At 42.4% G+C, this 25,385-nt stretch overlaps 1 protein-coding gene and 1 pseudogene across 1 annotated transcript; one reads left to right on the forward strand and one right to left on the reverse strand.

The window, feature by feature from the left end:
* The first annotated feature begins 3,098 nt into the window (after window positions 1–3,098).
* LOC136463359 (UPF0548 protein At2g17695-like) lies at window positions 3,099–19,358 on the forward strand. Its single transcript, XM_066462359.1, has 4 exons — window positions 3,099–3,366; window positions 11,911–12,215; window positions 18,811–19,003; window positions 19,111–19,358. The coding sequence occupies exons 2-4, from the start codon at window positions 11,941–11,943 to the stop codon at window positions 19,219–19,221; spliced, it is 579 nt and encodes a 192-aa protein (XP_066318456.1). The 5' UTR covers window positions 3,099–3,366; window positions 11,911–11,940; the 3' UTR covers window positions 19,222–19,358.
* LOC136463358 (uncharacterized) lies at window positions 4,260–6,104 on the reverse strand (annotated as a pseudogene).
* Window positions 19,359–25,385: the final 6,027 nt, after the last annotated feature.

Consider the following 25,385-nt stretch of genomic DNA (forward strand, 5'->3'; position numbering starts at 1 on the left):
TGGGAATCATTAAATCATCATCTCAATTTCAAATAAATACTTTAGGGACACGAAAGCTCATCAGGGAATCACAATGTAGCTGAGAGAACTACTCTATTCATAAACTTGTCTTTGTTGTCTAGTTAAGCAAAAGGGGCTTCAGAGTCCAAACCTTGCTCAAGAAGGAAGAGCATAAAATAGTTTGGGCATGCAGGAATCATTAAATCATCCAATTTCAAATAAATATATATTCAGGGACATGAAAGATAATCAGGGAAACACACTAGAGCTAAGAAAACCACTCCATTCATAAACTTGTTTGCTGTCCAGTTGAGCAAAATGGGATCTAGACCTTGCCCAAGACTTAAGAGCAGAGAGTTGTGGTTACTTTTTCAATCCCTTTCTCCAACCCAGTGTCTTCAGAAAGTACTCTACACATAATGCAAAGTCAGATACATAATTGTACCACTCAATTCTGAACTGCTGTAACATACATATATAGGAGAAATCATTGTTTGTTTACAGAAGGGAAATTAACTTACATTGGCCATATCAATTGTAAATCCACCGAATGCCCTAAACAAGAAAACTACCACGAGTTTACAAATTAATTAAGAATAGCTTCAAAAAATGTGTTTTTCCCATAAGAGCCAGAAAGTTGTTAATGTAAAGAGTTTCTAACTGAATTTCTGACTGGGTCCGCTTGTCATACCAGGCTAAGAGATTTAGATGCGTTGGACCTGAGTTTAAAGTAGATCCAATGGACAAGAATCAAGGTGGTTAGAACATATTTGTGTGAGAATCTATTTTTAATTCCTTCGCTCTTTTATAGTATAGATTTGCTGTTGTGTTTGTTTCCATATCTCATGAAAAGTTTATGGCCATGTCTTATATGCAAGGAGGCAGTGAGAAATGTTTTTTTTTCAATGAATTGGCAAGACATTGTAGCCATCATTTTCTGATCCTGATTTTATTTTATTTTCTCTCTCTTTCCATGCATTTGAGCTACTCTTTGTTCTGTATATTTTTATAAGGATTTTTCGGTTAAGGTTGGCTTACTTGTTGACGATCTCCTCTACAGCAGCCTAAAGTAAACCTTCCCTTTGCTGACATGAACACAGTCTATGCCAACCATTAGGCAAGCCGAATACGTAAGGCCAAGCTCTGAACTTTTACAAAAAAATGTCTAAATTTTATACCTGAACATTATGCTGACATTTGCGACAAAACAAGCAGTGGATTCAGGACAACTCAAAGGACATCAAGAGCCTCTGCGGGATGGCTCTACAGATGTTGCACACCCACAAATGTTGGAAGGTAAGTGCAGTTCAGCTTCTGGAGAACACCTGACAATGAATGGTGCCATGTGTGTGTCATCTGAATTCTGAATCAGGATGCTGCAAAAATGTGTGTGTAGGTGCCATCAGATGTACTTCCATGAGAAGATCTTGGAGACAACCGGCGCGATCATCATGCCGATGACATGGATGCATGCTTAGACTGCCACGTAGGGCGACAATGTACGCGTTGCAGGCCGACACATTGAGCATAGGGGAGCTAGACTACGGCCCTGTTCGCTTCTCTTATAATCCATACTTTTCAGCTTGTTTTTTAGCCGGAATAGTGTTTTTCTCTCACAACAAATCAGCTGGAACAATGTTTCGGTTTATTTTTCAGCGAAGCGAACGGGGCTACATCAACAGAGGTAATGGACTATTCTAATACATCAACAGAGGATTTTTTTTATTCCCCTTTTTTCAGAGCTTGTAGAAAATGAATTTGTTCATTTATGATCCATGTGCTAACACCAGGTGCAAAGATGGACATTAGTTGGAGATGAACTTTGCCTTGTGACCAGTTGACAGGGGATTCACTGAACTTTGCTAGACAGTTCAATGCTTCCTCAAGATCAACTCCCACTTTTTTCTCTATTCTACATTTTTTCCTTTTATCTGTTCAACAGGTGGCTAGGTGCTCCTTTTTAGTTAGCAGATGCATTGATATTATACTATTTTTTCCAAACCTTTTCTATAAGTCAACTAAAAAGTTATTGAGTATGATTTAGAAATCCTACATATAGGGAAAAATGGTGCAAGATTAAAGCTCCATTCTATTTGTTGAGTTCTACAAGTTATGATTGCTGGTTTTAATCAAGTTTAGAAATATGTTGATTTCTAGAAGTTTTTCTTACAGATGATTGCATCTTACCCAGAAACAATTATTTGCATCTCCAAGTCAATCTTTGCACCCGGTGTTAGCACCTGTTTATTCATGGTTTTTGTATTTCTTCTAGAGACATGATCCAATCTTTATGTAACACGAGCTAGATGCTGATTTTTTTTAACATGCTAGATGCTGATTTTGATAGTTAACGTTTTGCCTCCACGTAAGCAATCTAAGCCACCGCAGTTGTGGGGAGCGGAGGGCCATCATGATCGGGACAGTATGGCGGCTGTGGTGGCGGTGGTGGTTTATGTGGTAGGCGCACGATGGCAGATTGGAAGGTTGAACTTTTCATATCTATGTATGCAACAAAAGCAAGAGCTAATGCTCGCGATATGGGATTAAGAATATTGTATTCTAGAGGCAACCCACAAGGCCACAACAAACGAGGTGAAGCTAGGAAGGACAATAGAGGATTCCTGGATTTGTTCAACACACGTATTATTTTAAAATTGTCATGCATTATTTTGTTCTTGTCACAACGGATGTGATGGCATTATTTGTTCCCGTTGCAACGCACGAAAAGGTCTACAAAGTAGATCTGTTGGTGAGCCTACGACGCCGCGCTCTCAGTGACCATGTTAATTTCTAAAACTTTGTTTTTTAGATTATATATCACTTTAATATCGGTATTTAATTTTATATTGTTGTTATTTTATCATACGATCCGTGTATTTTTAGTAAAAAAAATTTAGTTGCCCGTAGCAATGCAGGGACATGCTACCTAGTAAAAAAATATATAAATTAGAAACCAATAAAAACTAGCTTCACGGCTCCTCTTCGGCTACAGCAGAAAGCAGCCCTCTCAAGCCATCTGACGACCATACACTGTATAATCCCAAATCGGCCCATCGGCCCTCAGCCCCTTACCCTCTCCTCCAGAGGAGAAGAAAAAATAAATAAAACAAAAACTCACCTGCCTCTCCGCTTGTGGCCCGCCGCCGCGACACGGTTGGAAGAGGCCACCTCTCTCGACGGCGACGACGCAGCACCGGTCGCGCTCAGGCGGCACAGGCGACCGGGTTCCCTCCTCGCCCGCTTCTCCTACCCTCCAGGTTTCTCCAATCTCCAACACGGCCGGCCGCGGGAGTCTGCAATCTCCTATACGCATCCGACGACTCAGGACTCTTTCCCCGAGGAGGCGAGGACCCTTGCAGTTCGTAGGTGCGGCAACTACCTGGGCACCGTCTCCACTCCTTCCCTTGCCCTTCTCACTGTCTATCTATATACCATAACGTTGCAAGTTTGTTCTAGCTCTGCGTGTTCTAGGCCAAACAAGAAGAAACTGTGCCAAGGTTTGGATTACTGAATTCGTGTTTGGGGTCCATGGGTGTAGCACTAAGAGCATCCGCCTTGGGCCTTGGTCAGGCGGCCATGGTCTAGCTAATAGGTATCTGACGTTGCTCTTTGTCCTTGCATGCTGCCGTGGGTTGATGTGATTGCTTGTGGGTGTTGTTTTACCTCTGATTGTGGCTGTTACTCTGTACTCTGTGCTCCGTGCTGCTGCTTGTAGCTTAGTTGTTTGATGAAATGCCCATTCAAGCTAAAATGCCAGCTCAACGTGTCTGGTTTTTTTTTTTGGAAAATTGGTTGTCTAGCATGATCTCCGTAAAATACCACTGAAAGTTTGTGCCTCCGTAAAATATCACTAAAGGTTGGACTATGAACTGAAAGTGTCATTCCGTTAAAATAAAGTCATAGAGCTGTTAACTTGGACACAGATACCCTCAGTGAGATCCAAATAAACAATAGTATGTGCCTCAACATTTAAACATAAATGAACACATATATTTCAGTAGTAATATAAGCACGTTCCCGCACATGCATTTTGGCACATATGAAGACATTTAATATAGGGATCCTTTAATATAAACACACATGAACACGTACATTCACAACAGCCAATTCTCAACAACCATTTCTCAACAGAGTACTAGTTAAGACAGTAAAGGGGACAGGTCTGCTAACACATAGAGTAGTTCAATACATGCATCCATAGTCTAACTAGATCATAACAGTAGTACAACACATAGCATTTGCACTAACAAAGCCATTGCTTAGCCTATGATAAGCCTTCTTGCAATTCCTCCTAAGGATATGTTTGTTGCTGCCCTGCTCCTGTTGTAGGTCCTGGACTGAGAGGACTAGTGAAAGCCGCCATCCTTCTTGTTGTTGGCCCTGGACTAACAAGTGGTTGTGTGACTAAGGAAGTAGAAGGTGCAGATACTTTCTTGGATTTTTTTGGAGCTTTTTTTGCAACTAGATGTACTGTCCTTTTCTTTCCTTTTCCTACACATCAGGAAGGTATCAGCCATATTTAATAAAAGATCATGTTATAGCAAAAGTAAAGGGGGTCAATTTACCTTAAATTAGTAGGAGCTGTCGGTGGCAATTCAATAGCGAGTTCAGTAGGCGGCTCACTACAACCCTTCTCAGTATGCCCAAACTAGAAGCATCTTTTGCATTGGTAAGGACCCCTTTTTCTGACTCACCCTTACTTTTGATCCTCTTCACCCTTGGCCTACCTGCAGACCTTTCGAGCTTCGGAGGCACCATTACAAACCCGGGATCAACAATAGGCCACTATGACTTATCAACCATTGAGTTGACCCCAAACTGATAAGTAGCCTTAAAACGTTGAACTGAGTAGTAATCATGAACAAAGTCCTCAAGTTTAATTTGTCTAAGGGAACCTATAAATGCTATAACAAGAGTGCAAGGTTTCCTAGAAATATTCCACTGACCACATGAACATGTCTTGCTTTCAAGATCCACAGCATGCCTCCAAGGATAGTTGTCTTTAGTCAATCCAGATATCTCAGCCTTGAGACCACCACTCCCTTTAATTGTGTACTTCAAGTTTCTACTCTTCATCTTCAGCTCATTTATAACACTAGGGAGAATTGACCCTTCAAGTTTGTTAGCTATAAGCTACCTCATAGCTATCTTTTCCATGATCATACCCCTAATTGTGTCCACGAGGACATCCACTGGGAACCATTTGGTCTCTTTAATCTAGTTGTTGAAGGACTCTGATATGTTGTTGTTCACATAATCAACCTTGTACTCCCCTGAGAACTTAGCTCAAGACCAAAGATGTTTGTGCTCTGCTTGCAAGTAAGGAATTGCTGCTGGACAATTCTCTCCAATTTTGTCCCAAAGCCATTGATACCTCCTAGTACTACATGCCCAAGCACAAGGCCACATGTACTTTAGCACATCTCCATCGAAGTGCTTTCTAAAATTATGCATGAGGTGCCTAAAACACTCCCTATGCTCAACGTCACCTTGGAAGACATTATGGACTGCTTTCTCTAAGCCTTTGCAAGCATCTATGTGTATTGTGAGTCCATGTCGAGTTCCAATTGCTCTCTTCAATTGCTTCAGAAACCATATCCAATCATCTTTTATCTCCTTGTAAAAAATTTCATATGCCACCAGGGTACATCCAATTATGTCCATCAATTGTTGTTGCTGCAGCTAGCTGTCCATTATATTTATCCTATGAGGTGAGTAGAATCAACCCCAAGGTATGGCCTGCAACTAGCAAGAAATCCATTCACACATGCTTTGATGGCCATAAACATCCTACAGAAATAGACTCGACCATCCTTTTTGTTCTTCTTGCAATCAATCTCTACTATGCTTCCAGGACATGTAGCTTCTAACTCAGCTTTGAAACTCCATAACATTCTAAAACTTTTGTCCCAAGTGCCATGTAGGCCTTTTAGTGCAAGTTGCCTTTCTTCCCACACCTTATTATATGACATTTTGATCGAGAACTGTCTTTCAAGCTCAACTTGCAACTTCTTTGCTCCCTACTCTGGAGTACACTTGAGTACCTCTGTTGCTCTGTTCGCTATCCACGCTTTGCTAGCCTCCTTACCCCTCACTTGGCTGGTGCTAGCATAAGTATGGCTAAAACCTATTGACACAACTAAAAAAATAGACGATATGGGATCTAAATTTAGTGTTTAAATATGGGATCTGAATTATTGATAGAACATGAACAAAAATAATTGTATAGTCTGAAATTATTGAAAGAACATGGAAAAACAATTGCATAGTCTGAAATTATTGATAGAACATGAAAAAACAGAATTGCATAGTCTAAAATTATTGACAGAACATGAAAAAAACAATTGTATACCTTGATTTATCACTATAAAACAATAGTATGAAATTAGTATACCATGAAAGTGGGGCAACCACGAAGTTTCTTTGCATGAAATTTCCATCCACACTCTGAATCTACACATCGTGTCCTATATCTTGATTTATCACTATGCTCTACAAATGTTTAAAACTCTCTTTTTATGGCATATTGCTTGATCATCAGTATGAAGACCTTTTTATCAGTAAATGTTGAACCTTCTTTTATATCAGGGTCGTCTCTATCATATGTAGTGAGTGGAACATACGGAGCATCCCGTAACATGGTGGCTTCATCACTTGGCATAGCCTCAGGATCTATGTCTTCAATTACAAATTTGTTGTTGTCCATTATCTTCTTTTCTTGATGCACTTTCTTATTACTTCCTACTTCATGTACCTTATTGAAATACCTCCACTCTTCATCAGCTCCAACTGGATCATCTCCCTCATGGTCAACACCAGGCTCCATATAATGGCCACCCTCCTCCTCCTCTACTCTAGAAGGACCAGCAGCTGTAACACCAAGTTGTGGTTGCAAGGCCCATTCTAGACCATCCAATTCTACACTCACATGCATCCCCTGAAACATTTCTGTGACCTGAAGTTGTAGGTCATTCTCTTCATTTGGCACTTGTCTTTCATTCTCCATTTCAGTCACAGTACAAGCCATATCAACATGCTCACATCTATCAACAGTCATGATAAACTCCACCAATTTTGAAGCTCGCAGCAAAGTTAGAAGCTCTTGGTCAGTACCAAGGCGAACTGTTAGATTATTCTGACCCACAAACCTAGAAGTTTGCTTCCTGATAGCTAGCCCAACTAAAGTGCTTGAAAACACCTTTCTCCATGTCAATGATGGAGTACTCTTCTACATCCACCCACCAATCCAAACGTCTGCTCTTTTTGTACACGGATCGATCATCGTCAACAGTTGAGTAGGACGAAACATCAATCACTACTCAACATGCATTGGTCGGATCGATCCTGAAAATAGTAGCAGTGCAAACAAATTAGTACTGCTTCCAAAAGTCCTTTCTCATCGCTGATCATCCTCATACCAGATGGCACACACAAATGAACCGGATATCACAAACAATCACATGCCGCAACTAATTTCAGTTGTGCTACGAGATGCAGTAGATAGCTAAGGTTTCGTTCTTACCCATCGAGAATCTCATATTCATGCATTGCGTAGTCGAGTGTGGAGGGGCATCTGGCAGGTCGGCGGAGGTGGTGAGCAGGGATGCCGGCGGCCTGGCGGAGGCGCCGTGCCACGCAGGGGATGCCGGCGACCTGGAGGAGGCGCCGCGCAGGGGCGCCTGACAGCCTGGCTGAGGCGCCGCGCATGCAGCACGATGGCCGGCGGAGGCGGTTCCCAGACCCGCGCGGTGGCCGGCAGAGGCAATGCCCTGACCCGTGTGCTGGAACCCATGGCGGCGGCGGAAGGGGTGAGCGAGCGCGCCGAGCTGAGAACCAAGCGGCTCGAGTGCCTTTCTGTCTCAGATGGGTGAGATAGGATATGGTAAGGGCAAATATGTAATTTCATGTCTGGGTTTTAGCTTAGGTTAACGTTTCTGTATGTAAAATTTGACGGAATGGTACTTCCAATTCACGGTGGATCCTTCCGGTGCTATTTCACGGGGGCGTAAACTTTCGGTGGTATTTTACGGAGATCGCGATCTTTCGATGCTACACAACCAATTTTCCCTTTTTCAATTAGGATGTGATGTGCTAGTTTCGTGGTCGTGTAATTAGATGCTATGATATGAGAAGCTGAAAACAAGATTAGTATGGCTGTATGGGAATTAGTGTTGATTTGGAGAAAAACTCTGTATCATTACTTACTGAAATGTCTTTAGATTCTTTGCAATTTTGATGTCTTGCTTTCATCAATTTTCGCAGTCCAAGTCAGTAGCACCTTCCTTCCAGGAAGTTCACATCACATCATTCGACAACTCACCTCATCTAATATCCTTGTGCGATCTTGCGGTTGCACACGTACAGAACAAAGAAAGGATGACCCTGTAACTGAACATGATTATCTTGAGCATGTGCATATATCATAAATGAGTCATCATGGCTTTGCCATGCAATGTTTGTTGGATATCATCGGATGCAAGACTATGTAATATATGCTTGTAATATATCTAGTTGAAAATAGGCATTGCAATTTAAACTGTTCAAATTAGAGATATTGAAGAATAAAATCTGTTGCAAATAATAAGAGTTACCATAGCCATTACAAATAATTTGAATACCAATAGATTGTGGATTAATAGGATAGAGGGCTGAGATTTGGCTGGTTTGCTGGAGGGTTGAGTAGTATGGACAGAATCTTTTGGAGTGGACTACGTAACGTGTTCATGCGTTGCTACGGGACAACTAAATCTTTTATACTAAAAACACACGGATCGCACGATAAGATAACAATACTGTTAAATTAAATACCGATGTTAAAGTGACATTTAATTCAAAAAGCAAAGTTCGTGAAATTAACACAGTCACGGAGAGCGCGGCGTCACAGGCTCACAAACTCTACTGTATAGACTTTTTCGTGATATGGCTAAGATAATATTTTATATCGGCAAAAAGAATTCTTTGATATCCATTTCTTTCATGCGCCAATAAATCCATGAATAAGTTCTATTCCATCTCAATATAATCCTGTACACAGAGGTTCGAGTATATATGTAAATATTAGTGCCTGTCACATGCATAATACTGCGTGTCTTAAAAAATCTCTCTTAAAATTTTAAAACAAAGTATGTTATACTAACCGTATAAATATGTGTGGCTTTAGGACTATTCCACACTAACATATATTGTAGAATAAGGTATTCACTTGAGTGTCTGTTCCAAGATGTTGAATTAGGTGTTGTAATTCTTAATTTCGACATATTTTTTAGGTCAAGGCAACCAATAATGACACTTTTCTTAGTGGTGCATAATTTTATGGTGCACCTCTTGACTATCTGAGTAAGGACAAGTTAGCACTGCAAAGGCTCAGAAAAGCTGCTGAGAAGGTCAAGGTTGAGTTTTCCTCCACTATGCATACTAAAACCTATGTCCCCGTTTATCATTGCCGATGCTTTTGATGCAAAGCAATTCAACATTATTATGATCAGATATAGGTTTGAGTCTCTTGTGACCAATCTCATAGAGGGACTCTCATTCTTTATGTGATCTGCCTCAAGGATATTGGTAGGACGATGGACCCATCTTAGAATGTCGCACTAAAAGGTGTCCACGTTTTGTCCACGATTTATTTCCCATAAATACATGCGGATACTATGATAACACTAACTATACCAAATGAAAGATTAGAGAGAATTTGCATTGCCTCCGAAAGGATTTATTTATTAAGTTCTTTAGACTCTGCACGTAATTTTGAAATATCTGTTTGCATGTCTTACCTCGTATCCTAATTCAAAATTTTGTAGTTTAATTAGAATATTTAGGTGATTGTACATATATAATATTCAATACAAGAATAATATATGCATGATCTTCTTGAAAGATTTCTGCAATGTAAAGACATCTTCGTTTTTTATGCATGCCCGTGCTAACGCTACGGTAAAAAACAAAAGAACAATATATCAATTAAAAAATAAAAATAAAACTCATGCTCAAAGTCAAAGAGATAAATTATGGATGCTTGAATTTTATCATCCATTATCTGTCGGTGTGCCTATAAAATAGACTGAATAAACAATTAAACATAGATAGAAAACTAAATTAATAAAAAGATCATTGCAAGACATCAATCATTTCATAGCTTCGGACAATATCGCAAAGCTACTAAAAACTGTAACCGTGCCCTCACCTCAAACATTGTTCAGATAAATGGATTACAATAAAAGAAATGGACATCGGAGATTTTTTTCTGCTAATATAAAACATTATCTTAGCCGCATCATGGAAAGGTCTATAAAGTAGAGTTTGTGAGCCTGCGATGCCGCGCACTCCGTGACTGTGTTAAATTCATAAACTTTGCTTCTTAGATTAAATGTTACTTTAACGTTGGTATTTAATTTTTACAGTATTGTTATCTTATCGTGCGATCCGTGTGTTTTTAGTATAAATTGTTAGTTATCCCGTAGCAACGCATGGGCACGCTACCTAGTATAAATATAAAAGAATGAAAAAGACGACAAGAAAAATTGGCATTAAGCCGACTCCTTTTGAGTCTTTACAAACACATCTAAAAGTTAACATGTGGACTGTGGGCTGTGGGCATCAAATCAAAACAAAAAAACATAGATTCGACCATAAGTAGCATTTGCCCTCCTTTTTTTGAAAAAAAAGAAAAGTACTATAGAGTTACAGGATTGTCAATCTTATCAGCACCATTATTTTTTAGCAATTGTAGAACTCAACCAAGACACCCATTGAAGTGCTACATCCCTAACTCGCAACCTAATTAAAAGTAAGTTCTCACAAGCCTAGCTCTCCGGCCATTATTGAACTGCATGAAGGTCTCCGAAATAAAAACCACTATTTAAAAAAAGAGTAAATGATTATTGTTTCTTTCCATGCATTATTGTTTTCTTCCATGTATGATTATTGTTTCCTTCCATACATAATTATTGTTTTCTTCCATACATGATTGTTTTCTTCCATGCATGATTATTGTTTCCTTCCATGCATGATTGTTTCCTTCAATGAATGATTATTGATTCCTTCCATGCATGTGGCCTCAGGTGATCGATTTGTTTACTTCAAAACAGGCGGGGATCGCAGGGATGACAGTTTCTTTTTCTATCGCGTGGGGCATCGCACGGGGTGGGCAGACGGACGAACCAAAACAAATGTCGTACCAAAAGATGTCCACGCTTTGTTCTTTTTAGTTGTAGGAGATAACCAAATGAAGATCTGGATGCTCTAATAACAGATAGGGTGATTCCAGTAGGCACCTATAAGTTCAAAATTCCTAATCTTTTTATCAGCTCAGCTTGCATTCAGTCAGTTTCAGAAGGAATGAGACACAACCATTCTGGCCATCAATCCCGAAATCCCTGAAACTTGGTAACAAGTAACCCCATATGTGGTTTTAAGTCAAACCATAGCAGCACAAACCAGGCACCTTATCCTTGAGCAGCAACTATGTAATAGTCACTTGTGCCTGTGAATGATGCAGATGTGTCCAGCTCTTGTTTATCTCATCTATACTCTAAAATGACCTTTACCTGTCTTGGACTTTTGATTCACCATGTGTTGTCCATACCGGTGAACCAAAGCATATGACAGTGGTACATTAGCTAAATTGTATAATTAACGCCCCATCATGTGTTCAAGTCTGGTTTGTAGCGTCTTAAGTCAGAATCAACCATCATTTGTTTTAGATTCCTGCTTGCCAAGACCTGTGTGTTGTGTTGAAGAGAGCACCATTGGCCTTCAGATATTTATGCTACGCACAATCGTTATGCATCTGCCAAGACCTGCAATCATCTCACATTCTCACAGCTAAAATAGGGTATGATCCAGTAGCCGCCCCCATGTGATGGGGCTGATTTTACCATATCGATTAACGGCCCCAAACATTTTTTTCAGGATAAGGAGGCATCGCTCGTGCAAGAGTCCATGGCATGGGGAGGTCTGTTCTTGAGCATGGGCTGCCCCACGCAGGAGCAACAGAAGTCCTGCCTTGCAGCCGCTGGTGGCTTCAACTACAACACAACTCTCCATGGCGCCACACACCTAAAGTCAGTGTCTACCTTGACCTCTGACGAAGCTGGTGGCGAAACAAGCGACAAGGTTCTTACCGAGCGTGGCTTCTTTGTGAACCAATCGCGTGTTCTGATCGGCTCAGGTTCTAATGCCTTTGTCCATGCCAAATCTGCCCTTCTCTCATGGAGGTATAAGGAGCCTGAACCAGAGCTCTCATCATCCATTCTCGCTACATATTCAGATACTATGTCCCTGGTGTTAGATTAATTTGGACCAGGCCCATTATTTATTTTAATTAATCAAATAAACTTCAAAGGCCCACAATTATTATTAAGTGAAAAGTGATTAGTATCATATGGGAAATTCACTAAAAAGGTTATCAACTTAAATAGTGAGTCGACTCTCACATAGACAAGTTGAGAGGGAGAACCGGGAGGCCACACGCGCGCGCCGCCGCCGCCGAGCCGAGCCGCGCCGCGGCCGTGGGCCGTGGCCTGGTTTGGTTTGGCTTGGTTTTGTCGCTTGGCCCAACCAAAACCCTAGCCGCCGCAGCCAACTCCCAACGCCCAACCACCCTGTCCAGGTTCATTCCCCTGACAGGGCCTAACGGACAGATGGGGAATTGCGCGGCTATAATGAGGGGAGGGCGCCCCTGTTCCAGGTGTGCGAGACCCGACTCTTCCTCTTCCTCCTCTCCGCAACATCTGAGCGCTGAGCTGTTCGTCTGCATCTCCGACCGGAGTTCCCTGCGCGCATAGGGAGCTTCGGTAGCAGGCCTCCGGAACTTCCCCCGTCAAGCGTACCTGCACGGGTAGGCGGGGAATCAAGTTTTTGGGGAGCGCCGGCTTCCCGGTGTGACTGCTGCCCCGTCTGCAGGAGCTTCCCGTGCCATTGCTCCGACACCGCACCTGCAAGAGCTTTCCGTGCCACTGCTCCGACACCGCACCTGCAGGAGTCTCCCGGCGCGACCTCCTCTGCAACATGGTGGACACGAAGAGGACTGGTGGCCGCACCAACACCAACGACGGAGAAGATGGTGGCTCACTGTCCGCGGGTACTGGCAGTCCCACCCTAGGGTATAAATCTAATCCCACTGTGCGCTATTGTTCATATGCTATTTTGTTAGCGTTTTTAGAGCACTTAGTTGCTGCACTGTTAAATACTATCTGCAGTAGTGGTGCTGTTACAGTATGGTTAGTGGTACTGGTTTTTAGAGCACTTGGTTGCTACACTGTTAAATACTATCTGCAGTAGTGGTACTGTTACAGTATGGTTAGTGGTACTGTTACTATTGTTTAAGTCGTATTTATGGATTAATATAAGTCGTAAATTGACCAAATGTTCAACAATCCAAAAACTTGATAGGTCATTTTCGGCTGCTAGTTTTGCTGCGTCACTAAAACCACCACCATTGAAAGATGATGGATCCAACTATAAAGTGTGGCGTGTCCGCTCCAAGCTATGGTTCACTAGTATGCGTTGTGAGCACGTGATCAAGGGAAAGCGCATTGAACCTCCTTTCTCTCACGAGGAGGAGATTAAGTTCAATGAGGCAGATAACTTGTTCAAGGGGGGTCTCATCAGCATATTAGCTGAAACCATGGTGCAAGTGTACATGAATATGAACACTGGCAAGGACATGTGGGATGCACTTGAGGCCAAGTTCGGTGTTGCCGATGCTAGCACTGAATTGTACATCATGGAGAAGTTCTATGACTACAAGATGGTCGATGACCGATCTGTAGTAGAGCAGGCTCATGAGATACAGATGCTGGCAAAGGAACTCCAGAACAATGAGTGTGAGTTGCCTGACAAGTTTGTGGTCGGCGGTATCATCGCTAAGCTGCCACCTACTTGGTCAAGCTTTGCCACTACTCTAAAGCACAGGAGGCAAGTGTTCAGTGTGACTGATCTCATTGCTACTCTTGGTGTGGAGGAGAATGCTAGGGCAAAGGACACTCATGGCAAGAAAGCGCATGAGGAAAGTTCTAGTGCCAATCTGGTGTAAAAGAAGAACTTTCATGCCGCACAGAGGAAGAAGAAAAACAGGCCTGCAGTCAAGCCTAAAGCTACAACTTTTAAGAAGAAGGGCAAGGAAAAAGAAAAGGGCCTTTGCTTTGTCTGCGGTGCATCTGACCATTGGGCAAAAGAGTGCCCTGACCGCAAGGACAAGCAGAAGAAGTCTGCAAACATGGTTGTTAGCGATCTGGGTACGGTAATCATCTACCTACAGTTTTTTCAGTTTGTCTCTCGCCTGAGTGGTGGGTTGACACGGGTGCTAACATTCATGTTTGTTCTGATGTTTCTTTGTTTTCTTCTTATCAGGAACAAAGAGGTTGCTCCTTGCTGATGGGAAACGGTACGCATGCTGCTGTACTTGGTGTTGGTACGATCAATCTGAAGTTTACTTCGGGAAAGATTATGCAGCTAAAGAACGTGCAGCATGTCCCCTCCATCAAGAAGAATCTCGTTAGTGGATCTCTATTATGTAGAGATGGCTTTAGACTTGTATTTGAGTCCAATAAATGTGTTGTATCCAAGTATGGAACATTTGTTGGAAAAGGCTATGAAAGCGGAGGCTTGTTCCGCTTCTCTTTGATGGATTCTTATGATAAAATTGTGAACCATGTGAGAAATGATAATGAGTCTAATGTTTGGCATTCCCGACTCTGTCACATCAATGTTGGTTGTATGACGCGCTTAGCTAGTTTAAAATTAATCCCTAAAATCGATCTGGTCAAAGGGTCTAAGTGCCATGCTTGTGTTCAAGCGAAGCAACCTCGCAAGCCTCACAAGGCTGTGAAAGAGGCGAGAAATTTGGCACCGCTAGATCTCATTCATTCTGATCTGTGCAAGATGAATGGTGTATTGACCAAAGGAGAAAAGAAATATTTCATGACTCTTATTGATGATAGCACTAGATTTTGCTATGTGTACTTGCTAAAAACAAAGGATGAAGCAATGCATTATTTTAAAATCTATAAAGCCGAAGTAGAGAACCAATTGGAAAGAAAAATCAAACGGTTGAGGTCTGACCATGGGGGAGAATACTTTTCACATGAGTTTGATTCATTCTACGAGGAACATGGAATTATTCATGAGAGGACGCCTCCATACTCCCCCCAATCCAATGGGATTGCCGAATGAAAGAATCGCACTCTAACTGATTTAGTTAATGCCATGTTAGACACTACGGGACTTTCCAACGAATGGTGGGGTGAGGCTATATTGATGGCATGCCATGTCCTGAATAGAGTTCCTACAAAGAATAAAGAAGTAACACCATTCGAGGAATGGGAAAAGAAAAGGTTGACTCTCTCATACCTACGCACTTGGGGATGCTTGGCCAAGGTGAATGTGCCAATCGTCAAAAAGCGCAAACTTGGACCAAAAATTATAGATTGTGTGTTCCTCGGTTACGCTTTACACAGCGTCAGCTATAGATTCCTAGTTGTAAGCTCTGGAGTACCTAACATGCGTGTTGGTGCAGTGATTGAGTCCAGAGATGCTACATTCTTTGAGAATGAATTTCCTATGAGAGGAAATGAACCTAGCACATCTAGTCAAAAACCTATTGATTCCCCCATGGCGCCAACAGAACATCTTGAACAAACATGTGTTGAGAATTCAGAGGAGGATAATAGTGGAGCTACTCGAAACAGTAAGAGACAGAGGACTGTAAAGTCTTTTGGTGATGATTTCACTATATACCTCGTGGATGACACTCCAAGCACCATTGCTGAGGCATTTTCCTCTCCCAACGCTGACTACTGGAAGGAAGCAGTGCGAAGTGAGATGGATTCAATTATGACCAATGGAACTTGGGAGATTGTTGATCGTCCTTACGGGTGCAAGCCTGTAGGATGTAAATGGGTGTTCAAGAAAAAGCTTAGGCCTGATAGTACGATTGAAAAGTACAAGGCAAGGCTTGTGGCTAAGGGTTATACCTAGAAAGAAGGCGAGGACTTCTTTGATACTTATTCACCAGTGGCCCGATTGACCACAATCCGAGTACTGCTTGCCCTGGCTGCGTCTTATGGTCTTTTCGTTCATCAGATGGATGTTAAGACGACTTTCCTAAATGGGGAGCTAGATGAGGAGATCTACATGGATCAGCCTGATGGCTTCGTAGTAGAAGGTCAAGAAGGAAAGGTGTGTAAATTATTGAAGTCTTTGTATGGCCTAAAATAAGCACATAAGCAATGGCATGAAAAGTTTGATAAAACTATGACATCTGCTGGTTTTGTTGCGAATGAAGCCGACAAATATGTGTACTACCGCTATGGTGGGGGAGAAGGAGTAATCTTGTGCTTGTATGTGGATGACATACTAATCTTTAGGACAAGCCTCAATGTGATTGAGGAAGTCAAGGACTTTCTGTCAAAGAGCTTTGACATGAAGGATTTGGGAGTGGCTGATGTGATACTAAACATCAAACTTCTAAGGGGAGAAAATGGTGGGGTAACACTTGTACAAACTCACTATGTGGAAAAGGTACTGAGTCGCTTTGGTTATAGTGACTGCAAGCCCGTGTCCACTCCCTATGATCCAAGCGTGATCCTGAGAAAGAACCGAAGAATAATGAGGGATCAGTTGAGATACTCCCAAATCATCGGCTCGCTAATGTACTTGGCTAGTGCAACGAGGCCTGACATCTCATTTGCTGTGAGCAAATTAAGCCGGTTTGTTTCAAATCCGGGAGATGATCACTGGCGTGCTCTTGAAAGAATATTGCGCTATCTAAAGGGAATGTCGAGCTTTGGCATTCACTATACGGGGTACCCGAAGGTACTCGAGGGCTATTGTGATGCAAATTGGATATCTGATGCTGATGAGTTAAAAGCCATAAGTGGATATACATTCACACTTGGAGGTGGCGCTGTTTCCTGGAAGTCTTGCAAGCAGACTATCTTAACAAGGTCAACAATGGAAGCAGAACTTGCAGCACTTGATACCGCTACTGTTGAGGCTGAATGGCTCCATGAGCTCCTTATGGATTTGCCGGTGGTTGAAAAACCTGTGCCCGCAATTTCTATGAACTGTGATAACCAAACAGTAATTATCAAGATAAACAGTTCAAAGGACAACATGAAGACCACTAGGCATGTAAAGCGGCGGTTAAAATCTATCAGAAAATTGAGAAACTCCGGAGTAATAGCATTGGACTATGTCCATACGTCTAAAAATCTGGCAGATCAATTTACTAAGGGACTATCGCGTAATATGATAGATAGTGCATCGAGTGAGATGGGACTGAGACCCACATGAAGTTCTATCGTGGTGGCAACCTGTCCTATATGATCGGAGATCCCGTGAATTAGGATGGTGAAACAAGCTATGGGTAGACTGAGGGAAGAGACCCTTTTTAATAAAGGTCAATCTCTTGAGTAATGCACTTCTCTTCCTATCTGTATGGCAGGTTGGTAAATACCTCAATGTGATCCGAGTGGCTTAATGAGAAGCAAAGATGTCGGCCTACAGGGCATCTTAAAGGAACACACCTATGTGAGTTCGATTGCTAGTCGCAATCTATGAGATTTGGGTGATCTCTAGATACTCATGAATAGGCTAGGAGTATGACTTATATGCTCCAACCAGAGGGGATGCTACAGGCAGCCTAGTATCAGTAAAGGAATCGAGTGAGCCTCACTTTGCACAAAACTGTCAATTCAAGGCATAGTCCATTGGTCAATTGTAAATGAGTGTAAACTCCTTTTCTAGATGGATGTTCAACTTAACAGTCTTCATCGAAACACTGGTATATCAAACAAGCTCAGATCTGAAGACATTAACTGTGGACTTCTGAAGTTTGGTGGGGATTGTTAGATTAATTTGGGCCAGGCCCATTATTTATTCTAATTAATCAAATAAACTTCAAAGGCCCACAATTATTGTTAAGTGAAAAAGTGATTAGTACCATATGGGAAATTCACTAAAAAGGTTATCAACTTAAATAGTGAGTCTTAGGACTCTCACATAGACAAGTTGAGAGGGAGAACCGGGAGGCCACACGCGCGCGCCGCCGCCGAGCCGAGCCGCGCCGCCCGCCCACGCGCGCGCGCGCGACGCGCCGCGCCGGGGCCATGGCAGTGGGCCATGGGCCGAGCTGTTCGTCTGCATCTCCGACCGGAGTTCCCTGCGCGCACAGGGAGCTTCGGTAGCAGGCCTCCAGAACTTCCCCCGTCAAGCGTACCTGCACGGGTAGACGGAGAATCAAGTTTTTGGGGAGCGCCGGCTTCCCGGTGCGACTGCTGCCCCGTCTGCAGAAGCTTCCCGTGCCACTGCTCCGACACCGCACCTGCAGGAGCTTCCCGTACCACTGCTCCGACACCGCACCTGCAGGAGTCTTCCGGCGCGACCTCCTCTGCAACATGGTGGACACGAGGAGGACTGGTGGCCGCACCAACACCAACGACGGAGAAGATGTTGGCTCACTGTCCGCGGGTACCGGCAGTCCCATCCTAGGGTATAAATCTAATCCCACTGTGCGCTATTGTTCATATGCTATTTTGTTAGCGTTTTTAGAGCACTTGGTTGCTGCACTGTTAAATACTATCTGCACTAGTGGTGCTGTTACAGTATGGTTAGTAGTACTGGTTTTTAGAGCACTTGGTTGCTGCACTGTTAAATACTATCTGCAGTAGTGATGCTGTTACAGTATAGTTAGTGGTACTGTTACTATTGTTTAAGTCGTATTTATGGATTAATATAAGTCGTAAATTGACCAAATGTTCAACACCTGGCTATGCCTCCTGACTGAGCGTTCCAGGAACTGCTTTTCAGGCACTTGGCGCTAGGGTGGGCGAATGTGGAACCGGACACTCCGGTGAAGGTAGGAACAAGGTTCTGCATCTGCTACAAGGAGTTGATCCCCTGGGTGATGCTGCCGCTTCAGATAGCATATGTGACCGATGGTGAGTCAGACAGGTCCAAGATGTTTGCGTTCGGCAGCGGCACTCTACAGGGCCATTTGCTGGTAGGTACACACACAAAACATACTCGGAGGATAGATATGTTATTGTTGGCATGGTTTTGCTATGTGCTAGAACTGTGAAGTGAGAACTCTGGATGTGGTGTGTGCAGGCCGGGGAGGAGTGGTTTTCGGTGCAGGTGGACGAGGAGGGGCGGGTGTGGTACGAGGTGCTTTCTTTCTCGAAGCCGGCGCATGTCCTGGCGACGCTGTGCTACCCGTAGTGCAGATGAGGCAGAAGCATTTCGCGCAGCAGTCGGGGCAGGCGCTCCTCGGGCATGTGGCCACCTGCTCGACCAAGCAGAAGCAGTAGAGCTTTGTGGAGGGACTATTATACAGAAAATGCCGTATGTATTCCCCTTGTGAATTCCATTCCGGCTTGGCCTGGTTTGGCGTCGCTGGAATGAGAAATGTTGGAGCATTCCGGGTGGGGTTTCCCCATCCCATATTTTATCTTCGTTATGATGATGGATCTTTTGAAGCGGAATGAATTAAAAGAGGAAGATATAATAATTAATAATGATAAAAACACACATAGAATGAACACGTGATGAGAATAGAGAAGGTGCAGTTGGGCTGATATAGGGCGTGTTTTTTTCCGCTTAGAATCAGAATCGAGACGAAAATAAGCGATAATCCCACCCAAACACCGTTGATTATTTTAGATTCTCAGATAAGCGGGAGGTAGAAATAATCCCAAATGCACTAGGCCGCGCGTTTCTCGCACCGTGAACTTGTTTCCACCCGCTGCCCCTCTGCTCCCCAGTCCGTGCTCGCGTCCGCTCTCTCCGCTCGCGACTCCAGCGCTAGGGTTTGCGCCGCCGCCGCCTTGGGTCGCGCTGCCCCTCCTTGTCCGCTCGTCGGTGACGTTTGTGGCACTGCTCCCGCTGCTCGGTTGGTAGCTAGCCCTCTCCCCGTCATCTTCCTCAGAGGCGACCGCATCTCTCTGTTCGGTGGAGGCCGGCTCCGTTCGTGCTCCCCGTCGCCCTTTCCTCTGCTCCGACCTTTCTTCTGCTCCGACTAAAGGTCTCAAGTTGGTGCTGGTTCAACTATCCCTTGTCCAAGATCTATTGAGGTACTTGTCTTTACCGATGTATGGATTGTAAGTTTGATTTGTATTGCAAATGGACGAATTATATATGCATAGCATGGTTAGGGACATAGTTTGTGCAGATGCTGAATGCTTGTGTTTTAGAAATTGGTTAGGAATTTTTCTTCAAATGTAATGTTGAATGCTTGTGTTTTACATATTTATTAGTCTGTGGAGATTTTAAATGGACAAGCCAGCAAAAGTTCAGGCAAAATGGGATGCTTTTACTGCCAAGGCCTTCAACGGCATTTGTGTGGAAGAAGTTCTTGCCCACAGTAGGTCTGGACATTGTTTGAATAGTTTGGACTATGCAAATCTTGTTAGAAAGTTCTTCGAACGTACCAAGAGGCCTTATAATGAGTCACAAATGAAGAATAGATGGGATACAATGAAAAAAATATAACAAGTGGAAAACTTTGAACATGAGAGCTACTGGATTAGGAAGGGATCCTACCACTAGTTGTATTGTGGCTTCCGATGAATGGTGGGTAGAGCAAAATGCGGTGAGCATACAAATCACTGGTATTTTTAACTCATATGCAAGTTGTTATGTTTTTTTTACAAATATCTAATTATTTTTATTTATTTAGGAAAGTATTATCTGGTCGATTCAGGATATCCTAATAAAAAAGAGTATCTTGCACCATACAAGGGACAAAGGTACCATGTTTCTGAATGGCAATGTGGTCTAACTCTGGTGGAATTGAAGGAGGTGTTCAATCATTCGCATTCAAGTCTGAGAAACGTGATTGAGAGGTCATTTGGAGTCCTAAAGATGAAATGGTGCATTCTCTTGAAGTTGCCCAAATATTCGGTGAACAAGCAATAAAAAATTATAGTTGCTTGTATGTCCCTTCACAATTTCAGTAGAGACAATAACATAAATGATGCTGACTTTCAATCGCATATCAAGAAGATGGTACAAATGGACCCGAATCCAGCTCAGGTGAAGGAAGGCCTTCTGGAGATGACATAGATATGAGTGCTTTGCGTGATGCTATAGCCACAGCTATGGTTGGTTGATTAACTGCTGTATCCATCTCAATTTGTCCAGACTTGTGTTAATTTCATGTTGTGTAACATTAGTTATTGGAACAAACTTTTAATTATACGAACACAAAAAATTAGTACCATAACTATCTTTAGCTCGTATTCAGTGAACAAATAAGGTGTCATCAGCCTTAGGGGCATACATGTCATTTTACACTCAGGACAGACAATCTATGGGCAATAATCAGGATTGCCAAACACTCTCAATTGTTTATACAACAGATTCTTTAGATTGTAGCTTATCAGAAAATCCTGATTAGATTAAAATCGATTCTCAAATAAGCGCTCCTAAACAGGGACATAGCTGGCCTAGTTTAGCGGTGGGTGACACCACAATCCCAAATTGCTTTGAGTGCTAAAAACCGCCCAGAAAAGGGCCTAAACCGCCAAGGTAATGATCCTTAACCACAGACTGTTAAGCAAACTCACTCAAGGATAGAAGACAAGGGAAATTAGTTTCCTCGCCGGTTTTGGCACTGAAGGATGATTTTTTTTAGGCTGACCGCCAAAAAAAACTAGCACCTAACTTAATTCGACAAAAGGACGAGAAAATGTTCAAACCGTCAAGTAAATTATTTTCCTTAAGGATGAGCAACCTCTAAGAAAATTGTCTAGGCCGCCAAGGTAATAGTTGTTTCCTTGGCTGCATTTAACCTTCAAGGGAATTGTGATTTTCCTTGACTGTCATTGACCGCCAAGGTGTTGGGATTTCCTTGGAGGCTGTCCCTCAAGGAAATGCATACTGCCAGCAAAAAAAAAAATGCTTGCCATAATAAATTCTAAGATTGTAATCACCAAAATCAATGGACACATGGCATGCACATAGATCATTTTATTATGGTTCCCAACCATTATATTGATTTAAGGCATCAATAAGAATTTTGTAAGTCCATCATACATGCTTACATGAAGTCCATTCATCATAACACAAGCCACTAATAGTTTCCACTGGTACTGATATCATCTACTCTTTGTCATTTCCAATCCTAGCAGGGTGGTTCGATAGCTTCAGCCCAAGAGTTGGCAGACGATGAAACATTGCCCTGTTGTAATTTGTTATATATATAAGCTATCCAATGCTTTTGAAAGTTATGACAATATGGCAAGGTTCCAAAAGGAAAGTGAAAGAACAGATCCATACGTGACAATGATTCATAGCTTCCCTTGCACATTGAATGACGCAGATAAAGCAGTATTGGATTCATCAAGTGTACACAAACTCAAAGCTTCAGTTCTCTAAGAGTAAAAAAATAGGAACTTGAGCTATTCTTCCTCCTATTAAACATTATAACTTTGTGCTATTCTTCCTGAATATATATTTTTTAATGTAATAGACTACATATATGTTGTTATGAAGGAGTTTCAATAATTTTTGAACTCATTTACTATTTTTTTGTAATGTAGATGAATTTATGCGTGGTTAGAGAAATTGTAATTTCTTGGGTGCCAACTGCCAAGGAAATTACATAACCCTCAAGAAAAAACATATATTTTTGGTGGTTAAGAATAACACTCTAGGGCCATTTTCCTTGACTGTTTATAAGTACACTTGATGAAATGTGTAATTTCCTTGGAGATGCTTGGAAACTTCCGAGGAAACATCCATATTCCTTGGTGGTTTATGTCAACTCTCAAGGAATACATATTTCCTTGGAAACTTCCGAGAAGACTACACTTTCTTTGACGGTTTCATTTTGCCACTCAAGAAGATTCTTAGCCCTCAAGATAATTTCAGTTTCTTGTATTGACACATACTCTCAAAAGTTGGGCGGGCGACGACACTGGCACCTGGTGCACAGTGGTGCCTCTCGTTTAGTCGTTTTTCATTAGTTTGGTTGCTTGCTCGAAGAAAAGAAAAAATATTATTTATTCTATTACATTTATACCCGTGCATTGTAAAAGAGAAAAAAAACCATAATAATTCAAGTTTGAATCTATGTTGTACCATTATTAAAAACGATGCTCTAAGTGTTATCTTCATAAATAACATTCCATTTATAGTTAATCGTCACTAGTATGTGTGTTCATGATGCACGAACAATTTGCACTAAAGCACATAATTCAACTTTTTATGTAAAATCAAAACAACAAATTTCAGATTGCAATAACCATGTTCACTGTGGCTCTTTGTTCTACCACGATGTTGACAGCCAAAATATGTCATTTTGTCTTTTTCTTTCAGGTGTGTGTGGTGGGGGGGGGGGGGGGGGGGGGGTAACAGACAAAACATGACTGGGAAGTTGAAGATGCACCAAAAAAAAGTCTCGTGCAATAAAAGAATCAAATTGGAGCAAGATTATCAAAATCTAGCAAAAATCGGCCAAATTCGGTTTGAGCAACACACGACGGACAACAACAAAAATTGACCAAACTGTTTTCAGCAGGCCAAGTAGGACAAAATGACCCAGGCCGGTTTTGGTGGGGAGGCGTCGTAGCCCCCCGTAAAAACCTATCCAAGTCGATTTTAGAACCGGACTCGGACTGAGCCGGTTTTGGCTACATGAGATGTGTTTCGTGTTTTCTTTTAGGAACTCATCCAATCTCATGGAAACTTGTAAATTGCATGCGGAATGTGTGAGCCTATGGCACGATCCTGTTGCTCTGAACACTCGTTCATGACCTAGAACATTAGTGGTCTGCGTGCCCCCTATATCCCATGGCGTCACCATGGCACATCACCTCCAGTGGTGGCATTCCCAACTGTCATATGTGAGCTGTGAAGGGCTCAAGTAGTGGGATGAGCGTGGCGCGCTGTCGTGTCGTTGATTCAGTCAATCTACAGTTCATGGGTTTAGGAGCCTAGGCGAAAGTCGTGCCTGACTTGTCGATGCTATTGACGGCAATGCCCTTGGGCGCCGTTAACCTCCTAAGAGGCGTCATTGTAGCCTATCCACCTATGTAATTGTGGGATCTCTCTAGGTGAAAACCTAGCTCCAGATCTCTGGGCCAGTGGCGGTGGTCGTTGATGTCACGTTCTACTTGTAGGCATCAGCATGAAGGGTTGTGTGAGACTTAATCATAACTCTTCTACAGGATCTTTTGCTTGCGCCTCCTATGTGGGGGCATGAGTTGGTTGTTGGATGGTGTCTGCTACCAGTGTCCTTACTTTGACATCCTCTAGGTTCCTTGATTGCATCCTCTCACCATATGTCGGGTTAGCAGGACCATGATCTCTCTCTTGGATCTCCTCATTCTCTAATCGTCAGTCCTCCAACCCTTGAGGCTTCCTCCCCTCCATGGGCGTAGGTGGAAGGTGATTGGATCTCGGATGAACTCCATAGAAAATGTACATCACGATTGTCATCTGTTAGCTTGACTCAGTTCCTTACAGTTGCCCGTGGAGTGAGGTTCATCGGAGTTCTGTCTATTGGTGGTGCAATGTTCGGCGATCGTCGACGTGTCTCTATCGTGAGAGATGTAGCTCTATTGTTTCTCCTTGTAGATGTTGGTGATGGTTGTTTTTCCTATGTATGTGGTGTTGTTGATGGCGGTGTATGCACTCTCTTTTCTTAGCTTTTTCTGCTTTGTAACTTTGGGTTCATGACTTAACAATGTAACTACTATTATTGGCTCTTGTCGAAATCTGTGGTAATGAAATTAAGGTGGAGATAGTTCATCCCTCTGTGACCTTTAAAAAAATCAAAGCCATGGCTAGAAATTGAGCAAAAGGGTGGAGGGGAGACAAAGATGCTAAGAGAGTGTGAGAGGGAGAAATAGAGAGAAGTGCCTCAAGTGAGCAAGTGTAAACTAAAGGAATGTTTCAGCATTTATGCCCATGCAAATTGGCATCAGCACTCTAGAGGGGACTAGAGTTTGAACTAGCATGACACCAAGAGGGTGTCGAGACTACTCCGCTTCACGTTTTTTTAACTTCACTTCATGTTTTTTAGCCAAAAGTTCAGCTCTACGCAACTCAGCTACAGAAAAAAATATAAAGTTGTGAGAGCACTTAAATGGGTGCTCCACGAACTCTAAGTATTTTGTGGAGCTACTCTACGGTGGAGTTTATGGAGCAGTCCATATATGCCCTAAACATGGTTTAGGGACGTTAATATATATTTTGAAGTATTGTGATTTAGACGAGAACTGATAATGTTATGGGCTGCCTGTGAAATTCACTTGAGAAAATGCCCTTGAATTTTTTATTTTTCAGTCTTTTTTTTGAAAAATATTCACAAATAGATTTCTGGTGGTTTGATTTTCGTTTATGGACCCTGACCTCGGCGTCATGGTTTTTGGCGCCGAGGT

The sequence above is a fragment of the Miscanthus floridulus genome, chromosome 7 (assembly GCF_019320115.1).
Source record: "Miscanthus floridulus cultivar M001 chromosome 7, ASM1932011v1, whole genome shotgun sequence".
NCBI lineage: Eukaryota > Viridiplantae > Streptophyta > Magnoliopsida > Poales > Poaceae > Miscanthus > Miscanthus floridulus.

Excerpts from the sequence above, each read along its gene's own strand:
- LOC136463359 (XM_066462359.1), top strand. The coding sequence starts at position 11,941 with ATGGCATGGGGAGGTCTGTTCTTGAGCATGGGCTGCCCCACGCAGGAG. Across the intron at positions 12,216-18,810 it reads TCTGCCCTTCTCTCATGGAG|GCACTTGGCGCTAGGGTGGG; the intron begins GTATAAGGAGCC and ends ACTGCTTTTCAG. Across the intron at positions 19,004-19,110 it reads CTCTACAGGGCCATTTGCTG|GCCGGGGAGGAGTGGTTTTC; the intron begins GTAGGTACACAC and ends TGGTGTGTGCAG.